The sequence below is a fragment of the Aptenodytes patagonicus genome, chromosome W, assembly GCF_965638725.1.
Source record: "Aptenodytes patagonicus chromosome W, bAptPat1.pri.cur, whole genome shotgun sequence".
NCBI classification, from domain to species: domain Eukaryota; kingdom Metazoa; phylum Chordata; class Aves; order Sphenisciformes; family Spheniscidae; genus Aptenodytes; species Aptenodytes patagonicus.
This window is the reverse complement of record NC_134981.1, coordinates 3,444,638-3,467,723: the sequence shown is the minus strand read 5'-3', so window position 1 is coordinate 3,467,723 and position 23,086 is coordinate 3,444,638. Positions and strand designations below refer to the sequence as shown.

At 39.9% G+C, this 23,086-nt stretch overlaps 1 protein-coding gene across 5 annotated transcripts in view; it reads right to left on the bottom strand.

The window, feature by feature from the left end:
• The window catches only part of LOC143172286 (dymeclin), a 224,911-nt gene that overhangs the window by 105,868 nt on the left and 95,957 nt on the right, over positions 1-23,086 (bottom strand). For all 5 annotated transcript variants that reach the window (XM_076361540.1, XM_076361539.1, XM_076361538.1 and 2 more), the window contains exons 11-13: positions 21,050-21,175; positions 9,541-9,654; positions 8,097-8,191 (exon numbers count right to left, since the gene is read on the bottom strand). In XM_076361540.1, coding sequence (XP_076217655.1) covers positions 8,097-8,191; positions 9,541-9,654; positions 21,050-21,175 — 335 coding nt within the window. The remainder of the gene's footprint in view (positions 1-8,096; positions 8,192-9,540; positions 9,655-21,049; positions 21,176-23,086) is intronic.

Here is a 23,086-nt window from a genome sequence, read left to right as displayed (position 1 = left end):
TCCAGAGCTTGATCTTTTATTATTGTATAATTTGACTTGTGAAGTCTCTTGATGTAAACTGGCGTGAGAGCAGAAGCAGCCTCTTTTCTCTAGGGTTTGCTATTGTGGAAACTCCTCTATTATGATTAAGAGATCAGTAAACTGAGATTTAATTTAATGGTCCAATTAAGATTTGAACCCAGGATATAAAAGACTTGTCTATTGATGGTTCTTATGGTGGCATTAAAAAGCTGCTACCGAAGGGCAGGCTCCCAGTGTGCACGGTATGATGCAAACCTGCATGTTTCAAAGCATCCTCAGAGCCACGCAGCTCTAGGCAACAGAAATCCCTTGTTACGACAGTACCAACAGAGAAATAATACAGGAAGCGGGGACTAGTTTTCCTATTATGTGTTAACAAAGGTATAGGTTGGCTATTATGCTATAAATCTACCACTGACATCTTACTAGTACTGTGTTGCTTTTTGGTTACTGACAACTGAAAGCTGACCTTTCTGAAATACGACTTTTCCAAAATAAGGTTTCAGAGGGTCAAAGGGTTCCACCCCCAAATTCGGAACAATTTTAGGAAATTTCCTATCTGAAAAACGGCTCTAATTTACCACCGTTCATTCCCCTGCTGTAAGAAAGAAGCCCGAAAGATGAGCTTAACAGAAGCATTGCATACCCCATTCACCTAAGTTCTTTTGCTCAATTCACACATCTCATTTAAAGTTTGAAATGCTTACTATGCTAAAATTTTACCATTTAAAAAACACAATTCCTTTACGAGAAGCAACCCTTCTGTTCCTACACTTAATTTTTCAAAGAACTAAAAACAGATGAGAATTAGAAACCAAACAGCTCTGAAGCATTCATGCAGCAACCTGGCTTTTTTTTTTCCTCCAAGTTTTTCTCCTTAAGAAGTGCCTTTGATTTGGGTAACTCAATTTCACTAGTTTTCTGCACCAACTGTCCCATCGCTATTCTCTGGTGAAAGAGGAAGCTATATGTTAAAAAGCTTCCCGAAAGCACCGTGGACATCAAAGGAAAAAAAAAAAAGGCAGGAAAACCAGAATGCTCAGAGCATAAAGCCATGTGGGAGAGAAATTTGTTTATCTTCCTATGTGAGCAGCCTAATGAGTTTCGAGCCAGCAATTACATCTCATTATTGGCACTGCTAAAAAAATTTATTAAGCAATTGGTAAATTCTAATTTCACCACATTCACACGCTAACAATTTCAGATTTTTCAGTTGAATGTGGCCCCTAATAAGCAGCTCAGATCACACATGTCTTGCTGCTGCATAAAGGTTTTTCTTCTTTGCGGAACACACATACTGGACTATTTGAATAACCAGATGCCTGGCAAATTCAAAATGTCTTCTGCTCTATACACAGAGATCCCTGTTGAAGGAAGTTTAGGTTTAAAAATACTTCAACAATATATATAAAGAAATAAAAAATATTTTCAATGAATAATCATAGGCCAGGAAAAAAAGGTCAGGGAAGCAGACGTAACTAACACGTGTTACAGAGTCATCATTCTGCCAAACACAGTGACATGTGAAAATTTGATTAATTTCCTCCTTATCCCTACTTTATAAAAGCAACAACTGACATAATCTAGGGGAAAGAAGAGGGAAGTAATACGCTTTCTTCTTTTAAGGACAATACAATATGAAAATTGACAATAACAACAACCAATCTGATTACTGACAGCCTATAAAAAGGTAGGGAGAAAGTAGAGCCAGGAAAAATAAAATGTCATCCACTCCATCAAATAACACGGGGAACATTACAAAGATGTGCAATTCTATAAAGGTGACTGATAAAGAAAAACAGTGGAAGAAAAGTCTAACCACTTTATTAAGGGACGTTGTGAACTAACCAAAATTCAAATTCACAAACCCAACAGATATTTATATCGCAAGCAAAACCCATTCTTGGATAAGCAGTGAACTCTGTTCTGCAAATGAACTAATATTTGTTTCGGCAAACCCAAGCAGAAACCTCAAGAATTATACTAGTACCCAAGAACAAGGCACATATTTAAATGATTAAAAATTGTGTGCTAAAATAGAAGAAAAATTTCATGGCAAATGCTTTTACAATTCACCTTTTAACCTGGAGTTACTGTTTTAATCACAAAAGTTTTACAGTACTCTGACAATTTTACTTAGGGCAATTGGGGCCATCATTGAAAAAAGGGCTGATAAACTTGAAATCATTAGATTCTGGATGCACGTTACTCTGTATTTTAATAAACTAGCTACATGGTTTCATATGCAGGAATATAAAATACACAGTTACATGCATCTATTATCAAAATTCAGAGACTTCCTTAGGAAAAAGTCAAGTTAAAAGACCAGTTATGAGAAATGCATTTTCTCCTCACGCCATACGTATCTTTGACTCTGTAGCATTAACTACAGGAAGCTTTTTTCCTCATCCAGCATCGAATTTGTTCATCAAAGCTACTTGCAGCTGGGAAATACTTAATTACTGCAGTAGCAATACAAGGTTTCTACAGAAACTCGCACACTACAACTTAAAGATAATTTTTAATCCAGCATAATCTTAAACGGAGCTCAAAAGGTGCAGTTTAAAGCAACATCATGCACTCTTATTCTCAACGAACTGTCATAAATATTTGCACTCAAGAAAATCCTGCCAGACTATAAGAGGAAGCAGTAGTAGAAAAATTAAATTACTAACATAGAAAACCGTAAGACAAATGGTTTGGCTGGGGAGGTGAAACTTCTCAAATACAGCAGCACATATCAGAATAGATGGGAATTTTCCTTGGTAGCTTACGAAACATAATTGACTCTACAAAGTGATGAAGACACTGTTGAAGAGTGCAAAGGGAAAGAAGGGTTTCAGCCTCCTCTCAGATGAGAGAAGGTAGACTTGGGGAACCACAGCAACACAGTCATCCTCTACAAGCATGGATATTTAAGCACGCTACTTACAACTCTATTTAAAAAAAGAAAAAAAAAAAAGAAAAAACCCCAACACTGAGCTACTCCAGTGCCCCGCATCATGCTCCAAGATACCCTACAGCACTCATCACCAGCAGCTTCAAGGCTGGCTGACCAGTAAGAAGTAGGGTTACTATCTCTGCTTCTTCCAGACAGCAACAGAATCAGTACGGCCGGCTCTTCGTCTCACGCTTTGCTCTAGTAACAGGTATAGCAGGGCTATGATGACCCTCAAGTGCAACATACTGCACCCTATAGCATGCACAAGTTAAAGTCTCTGATCTGTATCCCTTTCAAGCATACCTTTTTTCCTAATCCCACTTGACTCCTGTGAGCATCAGGAGGATGACAGAAACCTCTTTCTTCATAGCGTTCCCTGAATCCCACTGAACTCTCTACGACAGCCAAAGAAATGAACAAAATATGACACTGATACAATTACGTGCCATCTTTAAGTTCCTTAAGTCATCTAACGGGGAGAAGTGCAACCTATAAAGTGTTCTTAGTGCCTCGCACAGCCCTGCACGTGAATAGCTGTGGTGATAGTGTAGAAAAAAAGGAAAACTGGACAGTGTTTCTAGCCCCATAAAGTCATTTAATGTTAAATGTGCGTGTCTAATTAGTGAGGTGTATGGCAACCTCTAGTGGTATACGGCTGCTTAGAAAACAGCAAACATTCCAATATATGAAGCTATAGGAAAAGCATTTGCCTTAAGTAACCAGTTGTCTTCGTGTCACTAATTTTATTAGAATGCCACGGTGATGAGATGTCAGAATACAGCTGTTCAGGGAAAGACTCTCCATTTCCAAGCGGGCAGGCTAGCTGTAGAAAAGCTGAATGCCATGAAAGCTGTTCCCAAATAGGTTAAAGGAATTAATGCCAACTGACTTGCAGTTTTAAGTGACAAGTCGAATACCTGCACTAATATGCCAGTTAGGTGCGTGGCTTTACTTTTTGGTAATTGTACTTGTAGACTAGAAACCAGGCAAAGGAAACACCTACCCTCATTGCAGGTATGCAATACTCCACCTGGGTGTGCTTTGTTGCTTAGAGACTATACAGCCACCTCTGGTAGTCATTTGTGACAATGACGACATCAACACACATTTTATTTTATTTTTTTATAATAGTCTACCAATATAATTTAAAGATACTACAAATATGAGAGAGACACAGTGCAGTGCAGTATCACCCTTAGCACTACGCTGATAAAATAGCTCCGTGTAATTAAAAACAAACCAGTGGTAACAGCGGATAGAGAAGGGAAGGATCTCAAAGTCAGGGCCGTCTACAGCAGAGGACATCCAACATTAAATGAATACTGCCCTGGATCTTATTATAAAACATCTATTACATCTATTTTTACTTCCAGCAGCTGCTTGTGATAGATTTATACAAATCTGTCAATTTTCATGCTTGCTGGAACATGATATGAATTACCCAACATTATGAAGTTGTATTTTACTGAGCTCTTACGTACACTACATTGAATATTCTCAGCTAATTCTTTCATAGAAAATAGTCTTCAGAATTTAGAACAATTGGCAGTCTCTGCTCAGAATAAGATTAGGAAAAAGCTTGCATGGAAATGGAATTACTTCTCACATTAAGGAAGGAATCATTAGAGCATCTGGTGAGGCTTAAATTATGACTGTTGTATTGCTAAGCAGATTTTAAGTTAAGTGTTTCACAGCTACTTAATTTAAAAACCTATACCCTAAAATACTTCATGTAATATAAAGTACCATCTTCTTTTTAGGCTTTTCCTTCACAGAAAACACTTTTTCATTATGAATACTGTGGTTTATTCTCTCAGAGATGCTTCCACTCTGATGGTGGAACCAGAATAGGAATTTAAATATAAATATTCTGATTTGGCATCATGGAGCAAGCTGGGTCCATCAGTGCAGGCTAAATTTAGTAAGAGTGGCTAACAGACTTCGTAAGGTAGGAAAACAAAGGACAACGTATGCCTCAAAATATCAATCTCTTAAGAAATATGTGTGTTCATAAGTATTTATTCCTACTGCTTTTCTTGATAACTGAAACCTTATAACAAAACTGTGTATCTTGAGAGGAAATCAGGTTAAAATACTTCCTTTATGGTGCTTAAGCCTGCCAGGGAACCCAAGGCTGTAAAGCTCCTGAGAAGAAAATGTTACCATACTAGCAGTAAAGTCTTACGGGAGACAGGCTGGCCCTGGAACTGACTCTTCCTTCCAGCCTGCCCGTGTCCTAGCCCCACAGGACATTTTACAACAGATTTTAATACATTTTTATAGTAGGGTCTTTTGATTTATAAGCAATCATGATCATAGTGACAAATTAAATCCCAGTCTTGGTGGCCATTTTTGCCTATTGTCCAGATGTACAGTTTTCTACCTGCAAAATAAGATCTTTGGTCAACATTACACATAAAAACTGAGGGGGGGGGGAGGGGGGAATCAAACATATTCCCTAACCCTCCTCTTGTTTTTCTGGTTCTGTTTTAAATTTAAATTCACCTCCTTCATAACAATTTCTACACTATACTAACATGGAGCGTCTGGCTACAATGAGGCTTAAAAGTAACAGCACGGAATATCTTTGGACTATGTAAGAATATCGTATTATATATAATACATATCATATTGCCTTTTTGTTTTACTTTTTCCGTTGATGAGTATATCCATTTTCCGTACCTATCCTTACATTATATCCAACTATAAATACAGCTCCAACCCTGCTGGCACCCAATGCTTGGTATAACCAGCACCCTTCTCAGACTGCTATCCTACCACACTACAGTTGGTTGGATATTGTTTGGTTATTATTTGTGATACCGCCCAGCTCAGATCCCATGCGAAGTCCCTCTGCTAAAAGCCATACAGAAACCAACCAACAGTAGCTACTAAGAGCTTACATCTTTGGAAGAACTAAGAGTTTCGAATATGCCAGTACTATGTGTTTGCTCTAAGGTCTCTCTATTTGGCACATTTCAAGGGTGGCTTTGCTAGTCCTTCACACAGTAAAAGACAGGTAACTTGACAGACAATTTTAACGTGACGGATTTTTTTTTCCCCTGTTTTCTGCCACTCGCCCCTATTGCCTCCTTTCCGCACACCAGTGTTAAGCAACAACAGCAGTCTGTCTGCCTTCAATAAGAATATCAGCACAATTATTTCACAACTAAAATCAAGCAGCAATGTTGAAGTCTCGTCGTAACTATGCATGCCTAGAGAGATGACGAATAAGGCACCCAAACGTCACAGCAGATTGTTGAAACGTTGCATACACGGAGTGCAAGAGAATTTCTGGGTGTTGCACGTCCTTCCTTGGGTCTTGAGGTGGGTCTTAAAGGTCAGGGAGTCAATCTGCCCCAAAGATGCCATTACAGATGGTGAAAACTGCATGTGAGAAGGCTGGAAAAGGCTGGTATAGGGAGGAGCCTCACAGCACACAAAGGCTCCTTTTATGTTTCCGAGTTTTAAGGTTGAGGTGAGACGTGCGTGCAAAGGTACTGAGGTTGCTGCTTCTCTACTGATGGCTGCCACCTCTTCTGATAAGCCAGCAGACCACATGCTTAGCCATTTCATAACCCAATCAAACCAAAATAATCCAGCTGAGCTTACTATGAACCATGAGTTTAAATTTTCAACAGGAGACGTCCACAAACTCAGAGCATTTTGACAAAAGCCAAGCCACATGGAAATACACGTGCAGTTACGCCACACGACTACAAGATTACTGAGTGGTGATAACAGCCGTCTGTAACGGGACTAGCAAGATAACCTCTTCCTGGCCCAAATATAACCAGAGGAACACAGCTCGTGCTTTGGTCTGCAGAAACAGCAGTAGAATAAAATGGAACAAAACAGAAACTGGGAACATAGGAAAAAGCCCTGAAGTGGAAAAAGTAGTATCACACTAAAAACCAGACCATGTTTTTGAGCATCAAGGTAGTGTATCTCACACCACGCTAGGATCTATGATTTCAGAGGCCAACATTTGCAAATGCTTGGAAAACTCAGAGACTCTATGTCTATGATCTGAGAAATGAAGAGAGCAGGTATTTAAGACAATGTCTGTGACACATAACAGGAAAATAGCTTCAATTCAAATTCTGAACACTCATTATCACTGCCAAGGGTATGAAAAGAGGGTGACTGTCAAGCAGGGAAAAGGTAATGGCAGAATGCATTCATCCTGGATACATGTCCATACTTTTACAACCAACCATTTCCAAAAGAGAAGGGGCTCGGAAAGAATTAAATCCTGAAGAGCAGTGGTTTAAGAACACGATGTATCTCTCGTTAACCCAGTCCTTTACAAAGTGTACAGGCACGCAATTATCATGTACTTATTTTTGGCACACTGTCTGTACTTGACAAGCACTATAACAGTTTATTCCAGATCGCATTAACAAGGACCTTCCCGGTTTCCCTTGGAGCGTGGAGCAGGGCTGGCTGCCAAGATGAGAAGGGTGCCTGACGCATGATTACCTGCCTTTACAAAAGTGGTCTGCAGCACAGATACAAAATAGGAAGGACCAACTTCAGTATCTACTTCTTTAAAGCTATGGCCCTGTTTTCGAACCAGGGCAGATATCGACTATTTATTACTATACAGGCTAATAAACTTTATCACTTGAAAAGCACGGGTGTAGGTTTTATTGCCCATATTTGTAGGGCCCCGTCACAAAATGATCGTTGCGTTACGTCTGATTTAACAAATAGATCTTTTGCCAAATACGCCGGAAAAAGTAAAGCAAGTTGCAAATCCAGTCTGCGTAGTACTTGAGAACCACCACTCAGTGCATTTTTATAATAACGTGACACATGACTAAAAAAAAGTATAATTCACACAAATCCCTGAAAACCTTCTGGTTTGAAAGCAGCTACTGGCCGTCCTGTTAAGAGAATCAAAAGTCAGAAGTTTCTCAGACAGAGAAACTAATACTTTTTGTGCATTCAGAACAGAATCAAGTACAAAGCAAGTAAGATTTATTCTGGGATTATTTAGTTATTCAGTTATCATTTCAGCTATTTAGTTCATCAGTATCTATTGAGGTATATAAAATTCAAGTTCCTCTACTCCTGAGTTTCAGCAAAGATGAGTTTCAAGAGAAGTCTATTTGTGAAGTTTTATATTTACCTGATGATCCTCTGAGCAGCATACTGATGAAGTGAGCGGAACTGTGCTGACATATTTGCTAAGGCTGCCAGACAATTTGTATGAAGGTATTTGTCCTGTCAGAAAGAAGAGGAAAGGAAAAAAACACATCAAATTGTCCTTTTGATATATATTGACACCAATTGCAGGAATCATTCAAAAGACTGAGTAATATACGTGGCTTTGAAGGACACGGTCAAAAGCATATAGCAGAAACGCAAAGTGTATATACTTGGTGATGTTTTAAATATGTTTTCCTAAAATACAAGGCTTATAAAAGAGTGATTGTTTCATACAGATTTCAGAGCGTATATATGTGTACGTATACATGCATATATATGTGTGTGTGTCTTCACTTCTTTAGCAATGTTGATTTACAATGCCATCACAGACGTAACATATATTGAAAGACATTCTCCTCCACTCCCTCACTCTCCTTTTTGCAGTCTTATCCTAAAATTTTCTGCTTCATAACTCATCTCCCTATTAACTCTTTCAAAGCATTCTGTATATCCCACAACTATAACCATACGATACTTCAGAGATCCGGTCCCCTTGTTAGCATCCCTGAAACCATTTGACCAGATAAGCATTTCAATGACGGCCCTGTCGAAGTTGAGGGTTTTCACAGAACCAAACTTGTCCACTTGTCCAATCCAAGAGAGATTTATTTTCCCTACTCAAGTCTAAAATATGCATTTACATAACGTAACAGATTCCAGATCCTACAAATATATGCCAAGAATGTCCTCGTTTCTTCCAATGCTTTTGATCATAGAAGTGAAACCCTTAAGTTTTCCAATTTAAAATATATTTAATTTTTTTCCCTACTTTTTCATCTAAAAACTTCTGTGCCTTTAATTGTTGAAAATATACAAAAGTGTATAATACCATGCTTACGTGTTTGAGATAAGGTATAGAATCAAATGCTTGAAAAATGCACAAAGACACTCTGATAGGAGGCTATGAAGTTGAAGCAGTTTTGCTTTGCTAGGGCTCAAAAAGGTTTTACGGCCCAGTCACTGTCCTACTTCATAAAAGCACTAACCATAAATAGAGCTGAAATTCCCACTTCTGAGTAACTGAACAGACACAAACAACCTATAAGGAGTCATTTCTTCTCATCAACCTAAGGAACTTTTCCTTCTCATCTGAAGATGAGCAGTTCGGTGCCTGAATCATGGACTTTAGAGAAACCCACTCAATGGATTGAATGATAATACAGAGACGGTGTTACAAGTTCGGAACCACTTATTGTTGTGCTTCGTTAATATGGCTGATCTGCCCATTCCTTCCCTCCTGTAAATTCAGATGCCAACTGGTTGCAACAGAATGAAGAAAATCCCACACCCTGTTTGAAATTGAATTCATGCTGTTGAAGTTAGAAATCCATTCTACGTGCATAAGCGCTACACGTAACTCTTACCCTTGTCCGTGTCATGTTGTACTGGATGGTTCTTATCACGACTAGTATCAGGAGACTCCCAAGTGAGATCTCTGTTAAGACACGCTCAGCATACCAAGTGATATTTTTCAATATCTGAAAAAAAAAAGAACAAAGTTCTTCAGCACCTAGGTCTGAATAAGAACATAGAAAGTTGTCTGGACTCTCGCATTCCTTAAGATAGGTAAATTAGCTTCCAGCTTCAAATGTGACCAAAACCTATTGTATTCTAAAGCAAGAATAAAAGAAAATTTAAAAAAAAAAAAAAAGAAAAAGACAGACTTCTGCAGTATTATCACCTAGTAGATCTCATCAACTTTATCATAAGACATCTGGAAACACACTAAGTGTAGAAAGATGATGAGATTTGGCAATTCCCTAATTTCTATGCCCTGTGCCACCACACTCCTATCTATATTCTTTCGATCTTACCCTTCACACTTTAAAAAGTCTCCAGTTCCACCCTAGCCACCTGAATAACGTTGCCAATTCCTTCCCATTTTCCCTCATTACAAGTTGGGCAAGAGGCAGCACGTACAAGCTCTGACTGATCGGCAAGAGCGCACATGCTGAAGGACACAGGGCAGATCAACAGGTTAACTGTTGACTTCACACTGAAGCCTTTCTCTTGCCAGAGGTGAGGTCTCTTCCCTTAACAGGTTAGAGAAAGTCATCAGCTAGGTTAAGAGCTTCATATCTTTCAGTGCTCTCCACTATCAGGGTGGATGAAGTTTACCACCATTTCTGAGTTTATTGCAGAAGGAGAATCAATCCGCTCTTTCCTCTTAGAGTACTCAGCCGACCAACCTGGAGTGATACAGCAAACATATGCACAAAAACCCCTGCCTTAAAGGACTGGTAAAAATGAGTCAAACAGGAACTGCCCTAAAAACATGGAGAAGATCCTCTATAAATTCAGGGTTATTCTGGGTCAAACCAAAAATTTGCTTAAACAAGGACTATTCCACACAAAGTTGTCACTCTGTATAACTTTGATATATTTGACATATTAAGTACATTTCATTGAAACTTCATGTTCACATGTCTTAAAAACCCAGCCAAACCCCACCAATCTCACTGATCAACTTGATTAATTAGCCTCTTCTCTTAAAAAGCTATATGAAAACACACTTCTGACTATATTCCTTCTTCCCACCGCTCCTTTGGATGAGTGAAAAGAATTGTTGCCCTTCATTTTACGTCATTTCTGCTTTTAGAATTCCCTCTTCCTCCCACTAACAAGCTCGCTCAGCAAAACCCCTTCTTTCTTCAAGAAAGAGGATGGAGAAGTAGCAACTGATTTCCTGTGAGGAGATATGGAGACTTGGCCACTGAATGACTTGCAGAACACAAAGGGAAAGGCAATGCTGGGAACTACTTCAAGCTGCTGCTGATTTTGTACTATTTACTCCTTGTGTCTAGGACAGACACATTCATATAAACTGTGATGGAAAGAATCATAACTTTACTTGTGAAAAAGAAGGGATACCTGGAAAGTAAAACTAAAATCATACATATATATATATATTTTAGTGAAATATTTAAAAAATAGCACTTTCAGAATCTAAAGCCTCATACAGCTACCTAAAAAAACCCCGGATAATCTATGCAAGGATATCTACACGGGCTTCTGAAGGAATACAATACTAAATTCTGCAAAATCTGTGGCAAAATTCAAGCTCAAAGTTTAGGCGTCTCTCATTACGAAGTGTTACACCATAGCATCATCCCTTGGTTTGGTAGTGCAGGACTCTTCCACTACAACTCAACATTGCCACAGAGAAATGATTCCGCATCTGAAAGCGGAAACATTGGGTGTACTCACACATTCAGGTAACCTGGAGAAATGGACAATCAACACATAGGTATTTAGATCTCATTATTTGTTTGTTAAAGGTGCAAAACACCACCTTGCCTCATTAATGGTAATGGCAAAAGGTTACTTCGTTTCTTTGATAATCAGGTGTTCACTTTACAAACAATTGTATGCCATGTTTTTAAATGATGTAAGTCACTCAGTTGCTAATCACTAAAAGAGCACAGAACTGGAATCCAAAAAGGTCACCCCGTATTTGTAGTTTCCATAATATTAAATTTGTCATTTGAAATTCTGTGTATTTAAGGGGATTAGTAATTATGGTCATGCACACTGTTCAGCTCATCAAGGGCAGTACGTTAAGCAATCTTTTTCTCTTTGCCTATATTTGAGAAGGAAATGGGAGACCGAGAGCTATTTTACTAACACAGCTTCTTCCATTCAGCCCAGAGCCTGGATCTGTGCAAACCTTTATGAATTACAGAATCATAGAGTGACTTAGGTTGGAAAAGACCTTTAAGATCACCGAGTCCAACCGTTAACCTAGCACTGCCAAGTCCACCACTAAACCATGTCCCTGAGCACCACATCTACACGACTTTTAAACACCTCCAGGGGTGGTGACTCCACCACTTCCCTGGGCAGCCTCTTCCAATGTTTCACCACTCTTTCAGTAAAGACATTTTTCCTCACATCCAATCTAAACCTCCCCTGGCGCAACTTGGGGCCGTTTCCTCTTGTCCTATCGCTTGTTACTTGGGAGAAGAGACCGACACCACCTCGCTACAACCTCCTTTCAGGTAGTTGTAGAGAGCGATGAGGTCTCCCCTCAGCCTCCTTTTCTCCAGGCTAAACAACCCCAGTTCCCTCAGCCGCTCCTCAGCAGACTTGTGCTCCAGACCCCTCACCAGCCTCGTTGCCCTTCTCTGGACACGCTCCAGCACCTCGACGTCCTTCTTGTAGTGAGGGGCCCAAAACTGAACACAGTATTCGAGGTGCGGCCTCACCAGGGCCGAGTACAGGGGCACGATCACTTCCCTACTCCTGCTGGCCACACTATTTCTGATACAGGCCAGGATGCTTTTGATACAGTGGAATATCAGTAGGCTACGTAGGAGTCCTGTAAGAATATTAACAGCACATTTGTCATTGCAGATGACAACTTGTTTTTAAATGGAACACATTTCTTTGAAGAGAAAATTAAAAGTTGTATTATAAAAAGAACGCTTCACGTAGGAAGTTCTTATTGTCCCTTTCTAATTATCTTCCTGATCTTTGTTTCTCCTCCATCAGTCCCCTTTGGTATTGAGTTTTCCCCATGCTCCCTGTAGTTGGGTTTGGAATATCACCAATATAATCAGCCAACAGACCGCTGTTGACCAATCCTTCCGAATATGAGTCGGCAAGGCAGTCTGATGTATTTTACGGTATGCCTGCTGCCGAACTTCTTTTCTAGTCAGCAGCCTTAATTTGTGCAGTAAGTTTAAGACACACACACACAGAGCACATGCCTCCCACAAAGCCCCATAAACTAAGCAAATGATTTATACTACAATCTGTGAAACATCAAAGATCTTAAGTACTACGCTGTTTTGAGGACCCAACAGGCACTCAAAACACCGCAGTAATGCAAGTTATATTAGTGATGAGAATGGAGAGGTTTAGACTATAGTTGTTTTATGTCACCTACTCTGAAATACATACTCACAAAGCCCTGTAACCTACATATAATTCTGCTTCGTTTTATCCATCAACTTTTACCCTTAAATCCCAAACACGTATGTCACAGGCTCTCTTTGCTTTAAGCGTTTCTTTTCATTATCAGTTGGGATCAAGTCCTCCTTCCCTTCCACCACCATACTCCCACCTATGCCTTTAAAAGCATTTTTATCAGCTCCAAACACAAAGCAAAGTAAGACCTATCCTATCAAATACGCAGGATGATGACAACGAAGACCTTTGAGAAATGCATCCAACAGTTCCGCTCACAGCAAAATTTGCAGTCAGGACAGACCTACACGCGATTAATCAGAGACATTCAAAGCAGCAGAATTAAAGGGAAAAAATAATTTTTTTTAAAGGAAGCATTCTTATAGGGCTCCTCCTTTGGGGCAGAAAAGCAGCCACCGCCTTCACACACCTGATTTTCTTGGCTACCCTCAGCTTGATGCCCCCTGTAAGCGCCCGGCTGCCCAGGCCACCCATCCCCTGACGGCCAGCAAGGCACTTGCTTTTCGAGTACTCCCCCGCAGAGCACCCCAAGCCGAGCTCCGCAACGGGTACTGCGGCTTTTCCCAGCATTTGTGATAGGAGTATTGCTGGCAAAAATCTGGGTATTATTTAACACAAGGCGCTGGGGGATATTATATTTCCCGTAGCATTGTGTAGGATCCTACCGTAAGTAATGCTTAATAGTCAAGACATAATTACACATACATTTTATCAAAACTCTTAGTCAATAGATTCCAAAGCAAAACCCAAGTGAAAAAAAATAAAATCCTATGGAGCTTATTCTAGACAAGAGTAATACTTTACAAGTACTATCTTTAAAATGCCTTTTTTTTTCTTTTCTAAACATTTTTTTAACCTTCCAGGCTCTGCAAATTCCACGTGCACGCATGTTTCTTTCATTTACCTCCCACCTTCATTCTCACCTTAACTCTGTGTCTCTTGATGCTCTTTCACAGTACAAGAGACATTTGAAATAGCATCTTAATTAGGATTCATCAAACTCTCTCCTCCCTCACTTTATCCCTAGCATACCCGAAAGCCTCTTTCATGAAGTATTTCAGAGAAGATTGCATTTGCCTATGCTGAAAGATCTTGGTGTTTTTTTGATGAACCTCCTAAAAAGGAGGAACCTCCTAAAAGGATTCTTACCCATTTATGCTTTGAAAATCATGCATACAAAGGCCTATGCAACAAGAGGTACATCCCAAATATCATTACAGACTAGATACACTAAAACAAACAAACAAAAAAGATATAGCCACTGAAGACATTTGGTAGGCTCAGGAAATTAATGTTAGTAGGTAAGCTGATGCAGTTTGAGATACAGAAGTCATTTCTGTACCATGTATGAAGAGACAAAATAAAAGTTCAGATCATTAAAATTAAAAAAAAAAAAAAAAAAAAAAGCATCTCCGTTACCACATGCTACCTAGTACCTGACTTTTTGTCAGCACCTCCCTATTTCCCACAAGGCAGCTGAAGCGAAGCCAATGACTATAACCTATAGATGGGAAAACCACTGTTTAATTGTAGTGCAGTGCTGGCTAAGGTGACAAACAGCCCCAGCAACAGGCTCAAGTGTGACAATTTCTGGTAAACCCCTTTTGCTCAAAGGATAGAAAAATCAGAATATGGGGAAGAAGGAAAGACTTGAGAGGTATTTAAGGGAAGAATGGTCAAGGCTGAGGAACAAATAGGAAACATGAAATCACTACAAGAAAGGTTTCCACCTACAGCAGGCTATGAGTGGATGCGGAAACAGGTATAATTTCTGGTTATAACAAGTCAATAATACTATTTTAAGACAAAGTGATGACGGTATAGATGAAAGCAAGTCATCCAAGGAGTTTCAGTAAACAAGGACAACTAGTCAGGACGGACAACATAGACGAATAACAGGAACAGCCTGAAAGACAAAGAAAAATCCACATATACTTACACAAAACAGGCAACTGAAAAGTTAAAAAAAGCTGTTAGTTGTGTAATTAATGGATTACACATAGGAACTTCAGTACAAGAAGATACTCTGCTAGAGGAGAACTTGATCATCCCGAGGCTGATAAGCATAAACCTATGATCAGATACAGCAAGTCAGTGGGTTACTTCGCAACTGCAAAGTGCTAAAATAAGCGTAGACAGTCACTGGTTGCAATTAATTGTTTGCGATTTCTTCAAAACAGCTTATTTACGACCACGTGAACATACCTGTTTTCAAGAGAAGATTTTATATAAATAAACAAATGAACCACTCTGACAACAAAAAATATCTCAAGCTGAGCGCTTGAACCTTCCAGAAGAAAAATATACTGCTATTTGAAGAACCGTATATGATCACAAAGTAATGGTTACATTCTATAATATATAAATATAACAGGGATAAGTTGTGGTTGCACGTTTCATTTCCTGACTTCTGAATGCTTAGAGTACTGAAAATTTAACGTACTTTTAAAAACAAAATGTATCTATGAAAATGGGTAGTATAAAATACTGTTTGTTTTGACCTCACACACAATGGAAATCCAAAGCAATGGGACATAATGGGACATATTTCTAGACGCTTATTGAAAAGAAAGAATTTTACTCAATTTGCTCTAAAGAGATACCCAGTGGTTGGTTTTTTTCCCCTCTGAGATAAAATACACTTACCCCGACAAAAGATCAACTTACTGATTAAATCTCTAATAGCTATTTCTTATAGTCCCTCATTTACGAGCGAAATAGCAAAGCAACCTCCTCCCACAAATAAAACGAGGCCCATGTTTCTTCCCACTCCCTCTGGCGTTATTTTGTGGGGCACATCCCTCCACTTTACCAACCAAAGTGGAAGTTCCTTGATTCACACTATGATGGAACTCAGGAGTCTCAGGTCCCGTCAGGTGCTCTCTCACAAAGGGCGTTCCCATGGGACAAGAGGAACGGGACTGGAACAAGTTAGATAACCTCAAGTACGACCTTGAGCCCTCCAACGTCTCCAATCACATCTTTCTCATCCACCTATAGCTCCCTGTGCTACGCACAAGCCTTCACCCTTCCTGTTTTCCCGCCCTGTAGCCCATACCCAGCTCCTTGTCCTCCCAGATCCCATTCCTTCTCAGATCTTTCTCTTCCCAGCTTCCAATTCCCCCACCCACACCTTGCCCATTCCAGCCTCTCATGGAAAAGAAGTCTGACTTCACCTTCTCCAGCATTTTGTCCCTCTGCTCCTACCCTGCCTCTTTTCTCGTTTCTTTGCTCAGCAATCCCAAATCTTACCTGTTTCTTGTTTAATTCATGTCTCTCTCCCCTGCTGCACCCATCCCATGTTCCTTGTGCAGCCAGCCACAGCCCCCTTCCAATTTCTCCTAATCGTTGTCACGTCAGGCTCCTGCTTCTATACTCTTTCTTTAGATGTGTAGACGTGGCGCTTAGGGACATGGTTTAGAAGTGGACTTGGCAGTGTTAGGTTTACGGTTGGACTCGATGATCTTAGAGGTCTTTTCCAACCTAAATGATTCTATGATTCCATGTGGCTTCAAGCATTGCCAAGCAGCACCAGAAGCATCGCTGGGTGCACAGTCCCATCCCACAGGAGCTGGGAGCAGCACTTACACAAGCTTCAGCTTGTCCCTACAGATCTCAACTGATAAATGCTCCCTGGCCAGGGGAGGATGCAAACAGCCCGGCTCTGGGAGCAGCAAAATGAGAATATTCAATCACCATGGACATCAGGCCACCTCCGGCTACGTATCTGCTGTGCAGATGGAAACAGACTGCTCCCCTTCCCCCAGACATTTATAATTTGGTCAAATTTAGTCAGATTATCAGCAGCAGAACCCTAGCACAAAGACTACCTGCCAAATTTCAAATTCCTAATGCAAAACATGACCTTACCAGAGCTTGTTAAAGAACACGTTGACAGCTGTAACCATGCACAAGACATGTTCATGCCCTGGTCTCGCTCCAGAAATGGCCAATGGTTCTCACTGAAACTTTAAACACCAACCCTGGAAAATGACATTCACTGAGACAACTATGCCTTGGAATAGTCCACTACTCTCAAAAAAACAAAACACCAAACACCCCCCACCCCAAATTCAAAGTTAAAAACTTACATACCAGTCCCTGTCACCTCTACTCTCTCCCCCCCCATACTGAAGAAAGCAACCACAGCAGGTAGGCAATGTAATGCCTATTTAAAAAACAACAGCAACCATCACCATCCCTCACACGGTTTTGGGTTTCAGAGGCATGTAACATGAAAGTACCTTAAATTTCAAAACCATCTACCCGAAATCAGTGCCGCAATTTGAACAATCTCATTGGTTTGCAGATAATATTAAAAAGGGAAAAAAGAAAAACAAAAAGCTCAGACCTGGGGTGGTCTTGCAAGAATAATAATAAAAAAAAAAAATTAAGAAGTTTTGATTAACGAGACTTTTTAACACCAGGCTCCTGGACGCCTACAACTCAGGGTGCAAGAACTGCAGATGCAAAGAACAGGAACTCAGTTCTATATATACCCAGCACTGAGATTCTCAGTCTCGGTTTTCTATAACTTTGCTTGTGGGCTATTTCTTAACGCAATAAAAGTAAACACAGTTAAATTGTGATTTACAGTCTATCACTATTTACTACAGCATGAAGTACTATAGTAGCACTATAGGTTACTGCTACATAAAGTACTATATGATGTTATTTTGACATCCGATGTCATTTTATTTAGAGTTTCATAAATCAGAGAAGAAAAGTCACAAATACTTGTCCCCTTTAGGGAATTCTTGCATTTACTCGTTTACCTTGTTGTTGTTGCTGTTATTATTAGTGAAAGGAATTGAGCTCTACGTGGTTACAGGGACCTAACTGCATTAAGCCAATTGCAGGAACAGGACCTATGGTTTTGATCATATTTTCCAGGCAGTTAAGACCGCATTCATTTTAAACAAAAAATGCTTCAGCAGTCAAAAAGAGTTTCTGTGGTTTCCTGAGCTTTTTACCAGTCAGTATAATCACAAGATTTATAAAACTGTGCTTACTAAAATTAATCTTAAAAATCAATAAATAAATGTGGGTTAAATACCACAAAGGAAAATAGCCCATAAATGGACTGTACAGTCATGCCTCTTAAAGAACAGTACACACACTACACAGCAGCAGAGAGAAAAACAGGTTGACCTAAAATACATCAAATCCTTTTTTTCTTCATACTTCGCCCAAGTGATGGGGGGAAAAAAATAATCCTGCTGTAATTGCTAAAATTTGATAAACATTTGCAGTGAATAAGAGTTTCATTCCAGTTGTGTAACTGAGGCTAGATGTTCACGTTTTACAGAAACACCTATACAGCTTTCCTGACTCCATTCATTTTGCTGCCCTATGATACCCTCTCAGCCTTTAGGAGATGTGGAGTTAATATTTAAGAAAGCATGAGACTAACGTCTTACTTTATACTGTAGTTTTTGAATAGTAACTTGATCATTCATACCTGGAAACATCCATTTAAATAATCCAAAAAGATGGGTGAGGGGAAGTGATTTATCAGTACGGTTTTGAATCCTTTTTCCACAAAGTGGGGCACTAACTACACTTACTTCCCATCACGGGATCTGTAGGAACCCACTACCCATATATCCATTCCCCAACAGTTCACAAGACAAGATGCAATGCTCACATTTGTATTTTGATAACCACATCCCTCTGTAAAGTTCAGGAATACCATAGATAACGTAGATCTAGAAGGTAACTTTATTTTTTTTAAAGTATAACAGAACGTGGTTTTTCTACAGTTAAGGAATCCTTTCTATCAGGAATACTTAAGAGTCAGTATCACAGTCATCAACCCTCTTGTCCATATCATAGTTTATTTAGGTGACTTTCGGAGTGCACAGCTGAAGTTTTGAACAAGGGGAGACCTCCTCTTTCTCCTTCACTGCATCCAATCCATCCACACAACACCAAGATGAAGAGCAGGGCGCAAGAAAAAGCCTTCAAATTCAATAAGGAAAGCACTGCAAGGGTGGAAAAGCATTCTGCTTAGCCTCCAAGTTTGCGCTCTCCTTCGGCATGAAACATGCCCCCATCCATCAAAGAATGGAGAAAAGGGTAAGGGAAAGAATAGCAAGGAAGAGAGGAGCACAGGAGGAAGAGTTAAGGTTATTCCACATCTATCCTCTGCAGTGTCATAGCACTCCATCGGCTTTTGATGGTAGAAGTTTCCATTTTCACAGGTTTTTCTGCAGTAGGGCTGACAGGAGAAGTTCACATAGACAGGCCTGCAGGCTCAGGCAGTTCACAGCCACCTCTCACTACCTAGTTAAGAAGCAAAACTAGCAAAGCTCTGGCCACATTAACGCTAGTAATGAACGGACGCCTCTCACCAGACACTATGGAGTGGGCAAACACAACCACAGAGTAAAAGAAAGAAGCAGTTAGTGAAAATCTGAAGGAAAACCAAAGATTAAATTGAGAAGAAGATGGAAGAAGCAAAGGCAGGACTGAAAAAATCAGTGCAGGGTAAAAGGAACAAGGTGGGGCTTGGTTTTGTTTTTATTAAAATGGAAGTAGTAAACTAACATCCACATTGCACAGAAAACACTACAACTATATTGGCAGGGTTAGCTGCAAAGGCAAGAATAAACCGGACAAGAAAACTTGATTTATGTTTTCATTCCACAGCTGGATCCTTATTACCAATTTTAGGGAAATCTTCCACTTCCACTTATCCAGTAAGGAATTTATTGAAAGACCATGTGTAAAGCCTTTAAAATGAATGAAGAATGACAGGGGAAGAGACTGAGGCAGGAGTGAAATCTTGTCTGCTGTACTCTTACTGCCAGCAAGCTCAATTTATGAGAGAAGCTAAATGACTTCATGATATGGAACCCAAAAATACACATCACATAGGTACATGTACGGTGCGTGTGTATAGGTTCAAGGCACACGAAGGTGAGGCAGAACAAAGCTTCAGGAAAATGTTGTTTCAGTCATCTGCACGGTTACTATAGGGGCTCCTCCCAAAAGCTGCTTCCTAAAAGGTACTCCCAGGAAACTGCATATAAACATCATCTCTTCTTGCTTTCTACATACAGAGCTATAGGAAATAATCTGAAATTTCAGAGAGTAAACACTGTAAATCTCTACCGCTTGGCACCAAGGAAAAAATGCCAGTTCCCTCCAAAACAGGCTGGAAATTACCTGGGAGAAGAGTTCTGCTTAGATACCTTGACACTTGCTTCCAGCTTTTTGTATTTCATTAATTTCACATAACCCCAAAAGAGAGTTTCCACGTCCCAGTCAAAAAATTAAATAAAATCAGCGCAGACATCTTCTGCATTATCGTAGCTTTAGGAGCTAGTAAACTAGAACATAATTGTCCAAGGTATTCTCCAGCGTAGGTGGTCAAGGCCCATCAAAGCTAGTCAAAATTTGGATCATATTATATGGACAACATAAAACAGATATTAATCTAGCAGAAAGACAGAAAAAGAAATGCCAAGTAAGGAAGTAACATTCAGTCTGGAAAATAAAACTCTAACTAAAAGCTCCTCTCAGCTGCATCAAACTGGTTAAGCAAAGTTTTTCAAGAGAAACAAAACAGGTTTTCTGTTTTTCTCTCTGTTCTAGCCCCTCCACTTCCACGGCAAACACTCAGCATCGTTGAGGCAGCCTGCCTGGCTATTACTACGTTAATTTGTAACAGGAAACACCAAAAAGACAGAAAAAGAGGTATATGCAGCACCTCCTCTACAAGAGGGAGCGCGTTGGTTCACTTCACTCAGTAAAGTTTTGAAATGACTCTTCTAACTTCGGGTTACTAGTCCTTAGGAAAGAGATATGTATATGCTATCAAATTTGGATGAACACATACAGCCTCTGCTGAGGAAACAGATATACGGAAGTAGCTTTATAAAAATAAATATTTAAACGATTTTTAGAGCTGAAGAATTATTTACCGAGACAACAACTCACCACTTCATGAATGGATCGGTTGAAGCCATCATCCTCTGTAAGGATCAGCAAAATGATAAGAGCCATGTAAACGTGGTGTGAATTCCTTTCTTCAACGTGATACAGAATTTCAAGAATTGGCAGAACCTTTAGGGAAGGAAAAATGTCTGTATTAGTTTAGTCTTCAAATACCTCAGACAATAAACAGGAGACTCTAAACCTCCCGTGTATCACCCTGCCCTTAACAGTATCATAGCAATTCCTCCCTCTTGAAATAACCACCCCTAAATAGTGACGTACAGTGTTCAAACACCTTCCATCTGTTTCATTCTGTCTCCACAAGAGTCTAAACAAATTCTTTCTTGTGGTCAGACGTGGAATTTCAATTCCTAATAAATGAGATTTCCAGCCATACCAGTTACCATAGGCTCTGAAAGCTTTAGTTCCCCTCTAGACTATGGGAAAATAAAATTGTTAAACAAGATTTTCACCAGTTCAAGCAAGAAAACAATTGTTTCTAGCCATTTGTGCTACCACAAGCCTGGTCTGAAAGGACTTTCCTCATCAAATATAGCCAAGCACAGCAGAGCTGAGGTGCACAGAAGCATTTTGAGACCTGAAACTCAAATCCCTTTTTGGTGTGTGGAGATGATCCCAGAAAAGAACCAGTTTGGGTTGGGTTAAGAGTAGACAAGGCCTGTTTTTCCAATTCTATATAATAGGCAGCCAAAGAGAACTGACATTATGATGAGAGTTCAGCCCAAGGTCTTGCAACATTTCCACCAGGATGAACAGCTTAAGCCAAAGTCTTGCAATAATAATGAAAATGAGATTTCATTGCAACAGCAAGCATACCTGAATGCTAGTCTAAAGTTAATCCAGATGCAAACGTTGTCTCACTACCAACTGAAAAGCAGCTTTCCACTGGCTCAGTACAACGTAGCTTCCCCGGGCTGCAGAAATAGGCCTAAATCGCAAAATACCCTGGAAAAAGGAACTGGAGACAACTCTCAATTCCAAGATAGCGGATGAGATGCAGAATTCATTCCAAGAAGCTTCCAGACACCTAAAGACTCGCTGTTTTTCAAAACAGGCCGAGTGCAGCAGCATGAATCATGTGAAACCTATTCTGGTGAGCAGCCAGGACACCGAGTGCTTCACAAGCCTCTGAAGTTACCAGAATGTTCTCTTACAATCAACCCGTCCCAAAACAGTTGGAACATATTAAAACACACAACAGTTTCTATTAAAACCAATGAGATTGATCTAAATGCTGCAGGCCACAAAACCTTTTGACAGATGCTTTGGCCAGGGTCAAGACAATACCACAACAAAAGCAGAGGGAAAAAAGTATTTGCTCATTGCAAACATCCTTCCTTTACCATTTCAAAGGATCCTTCACAAACCTCCCTCTCCAGCTGAAACTGGAGTCCATGTCTTTGTGTTTTGCGAAGACGGGTCTTGAGAGTAAAGACCAGGTTTTCCCTAGAATATCTACTTAGCATATAGCAAAACAACATTAGTCCTTTTCCTTGGATGGGGGAAAAGGGAGACAAACATCACCGCATTAGTTCACTGTTCAAATTATTTCCACCTCCAACATTTATATTGCACGTAGCTTTGCACTGCATAAGCTCAAAGTCATTTCCAAGTCCAAGCGTTATGATAAGCTGCATACAGCAGGAAGCAATATAAAACTACCAAAGAATCGCATTTACAACTTGACTTTGCAGGGAGAGCAACAAAAGCCTTTCTGAAGGTAACCAGTGGAACAACTTCTTAGTTTTTAAGACAGCTCCCAAATAGCCGTGCCTGTTAATTTTTACAGCTACTCCAAATTGAATATACTGCCTTATAAAGTACATGCCTTGCACTCCTTCAGTATAACTGTGATCCAGACTGGTTAGGGCTAAATAATACCATACAAAGCACTCTGGCAAAACATAATCTCTCAGAACGGCCCAACATATCTCCTCTGTCCACGCACATCAGTATTAGGTCAATCTGTCGCTGAAAAAGTGCATTCGTGTTCCTTAAGTGCTCCAAGTCCTAAAACCG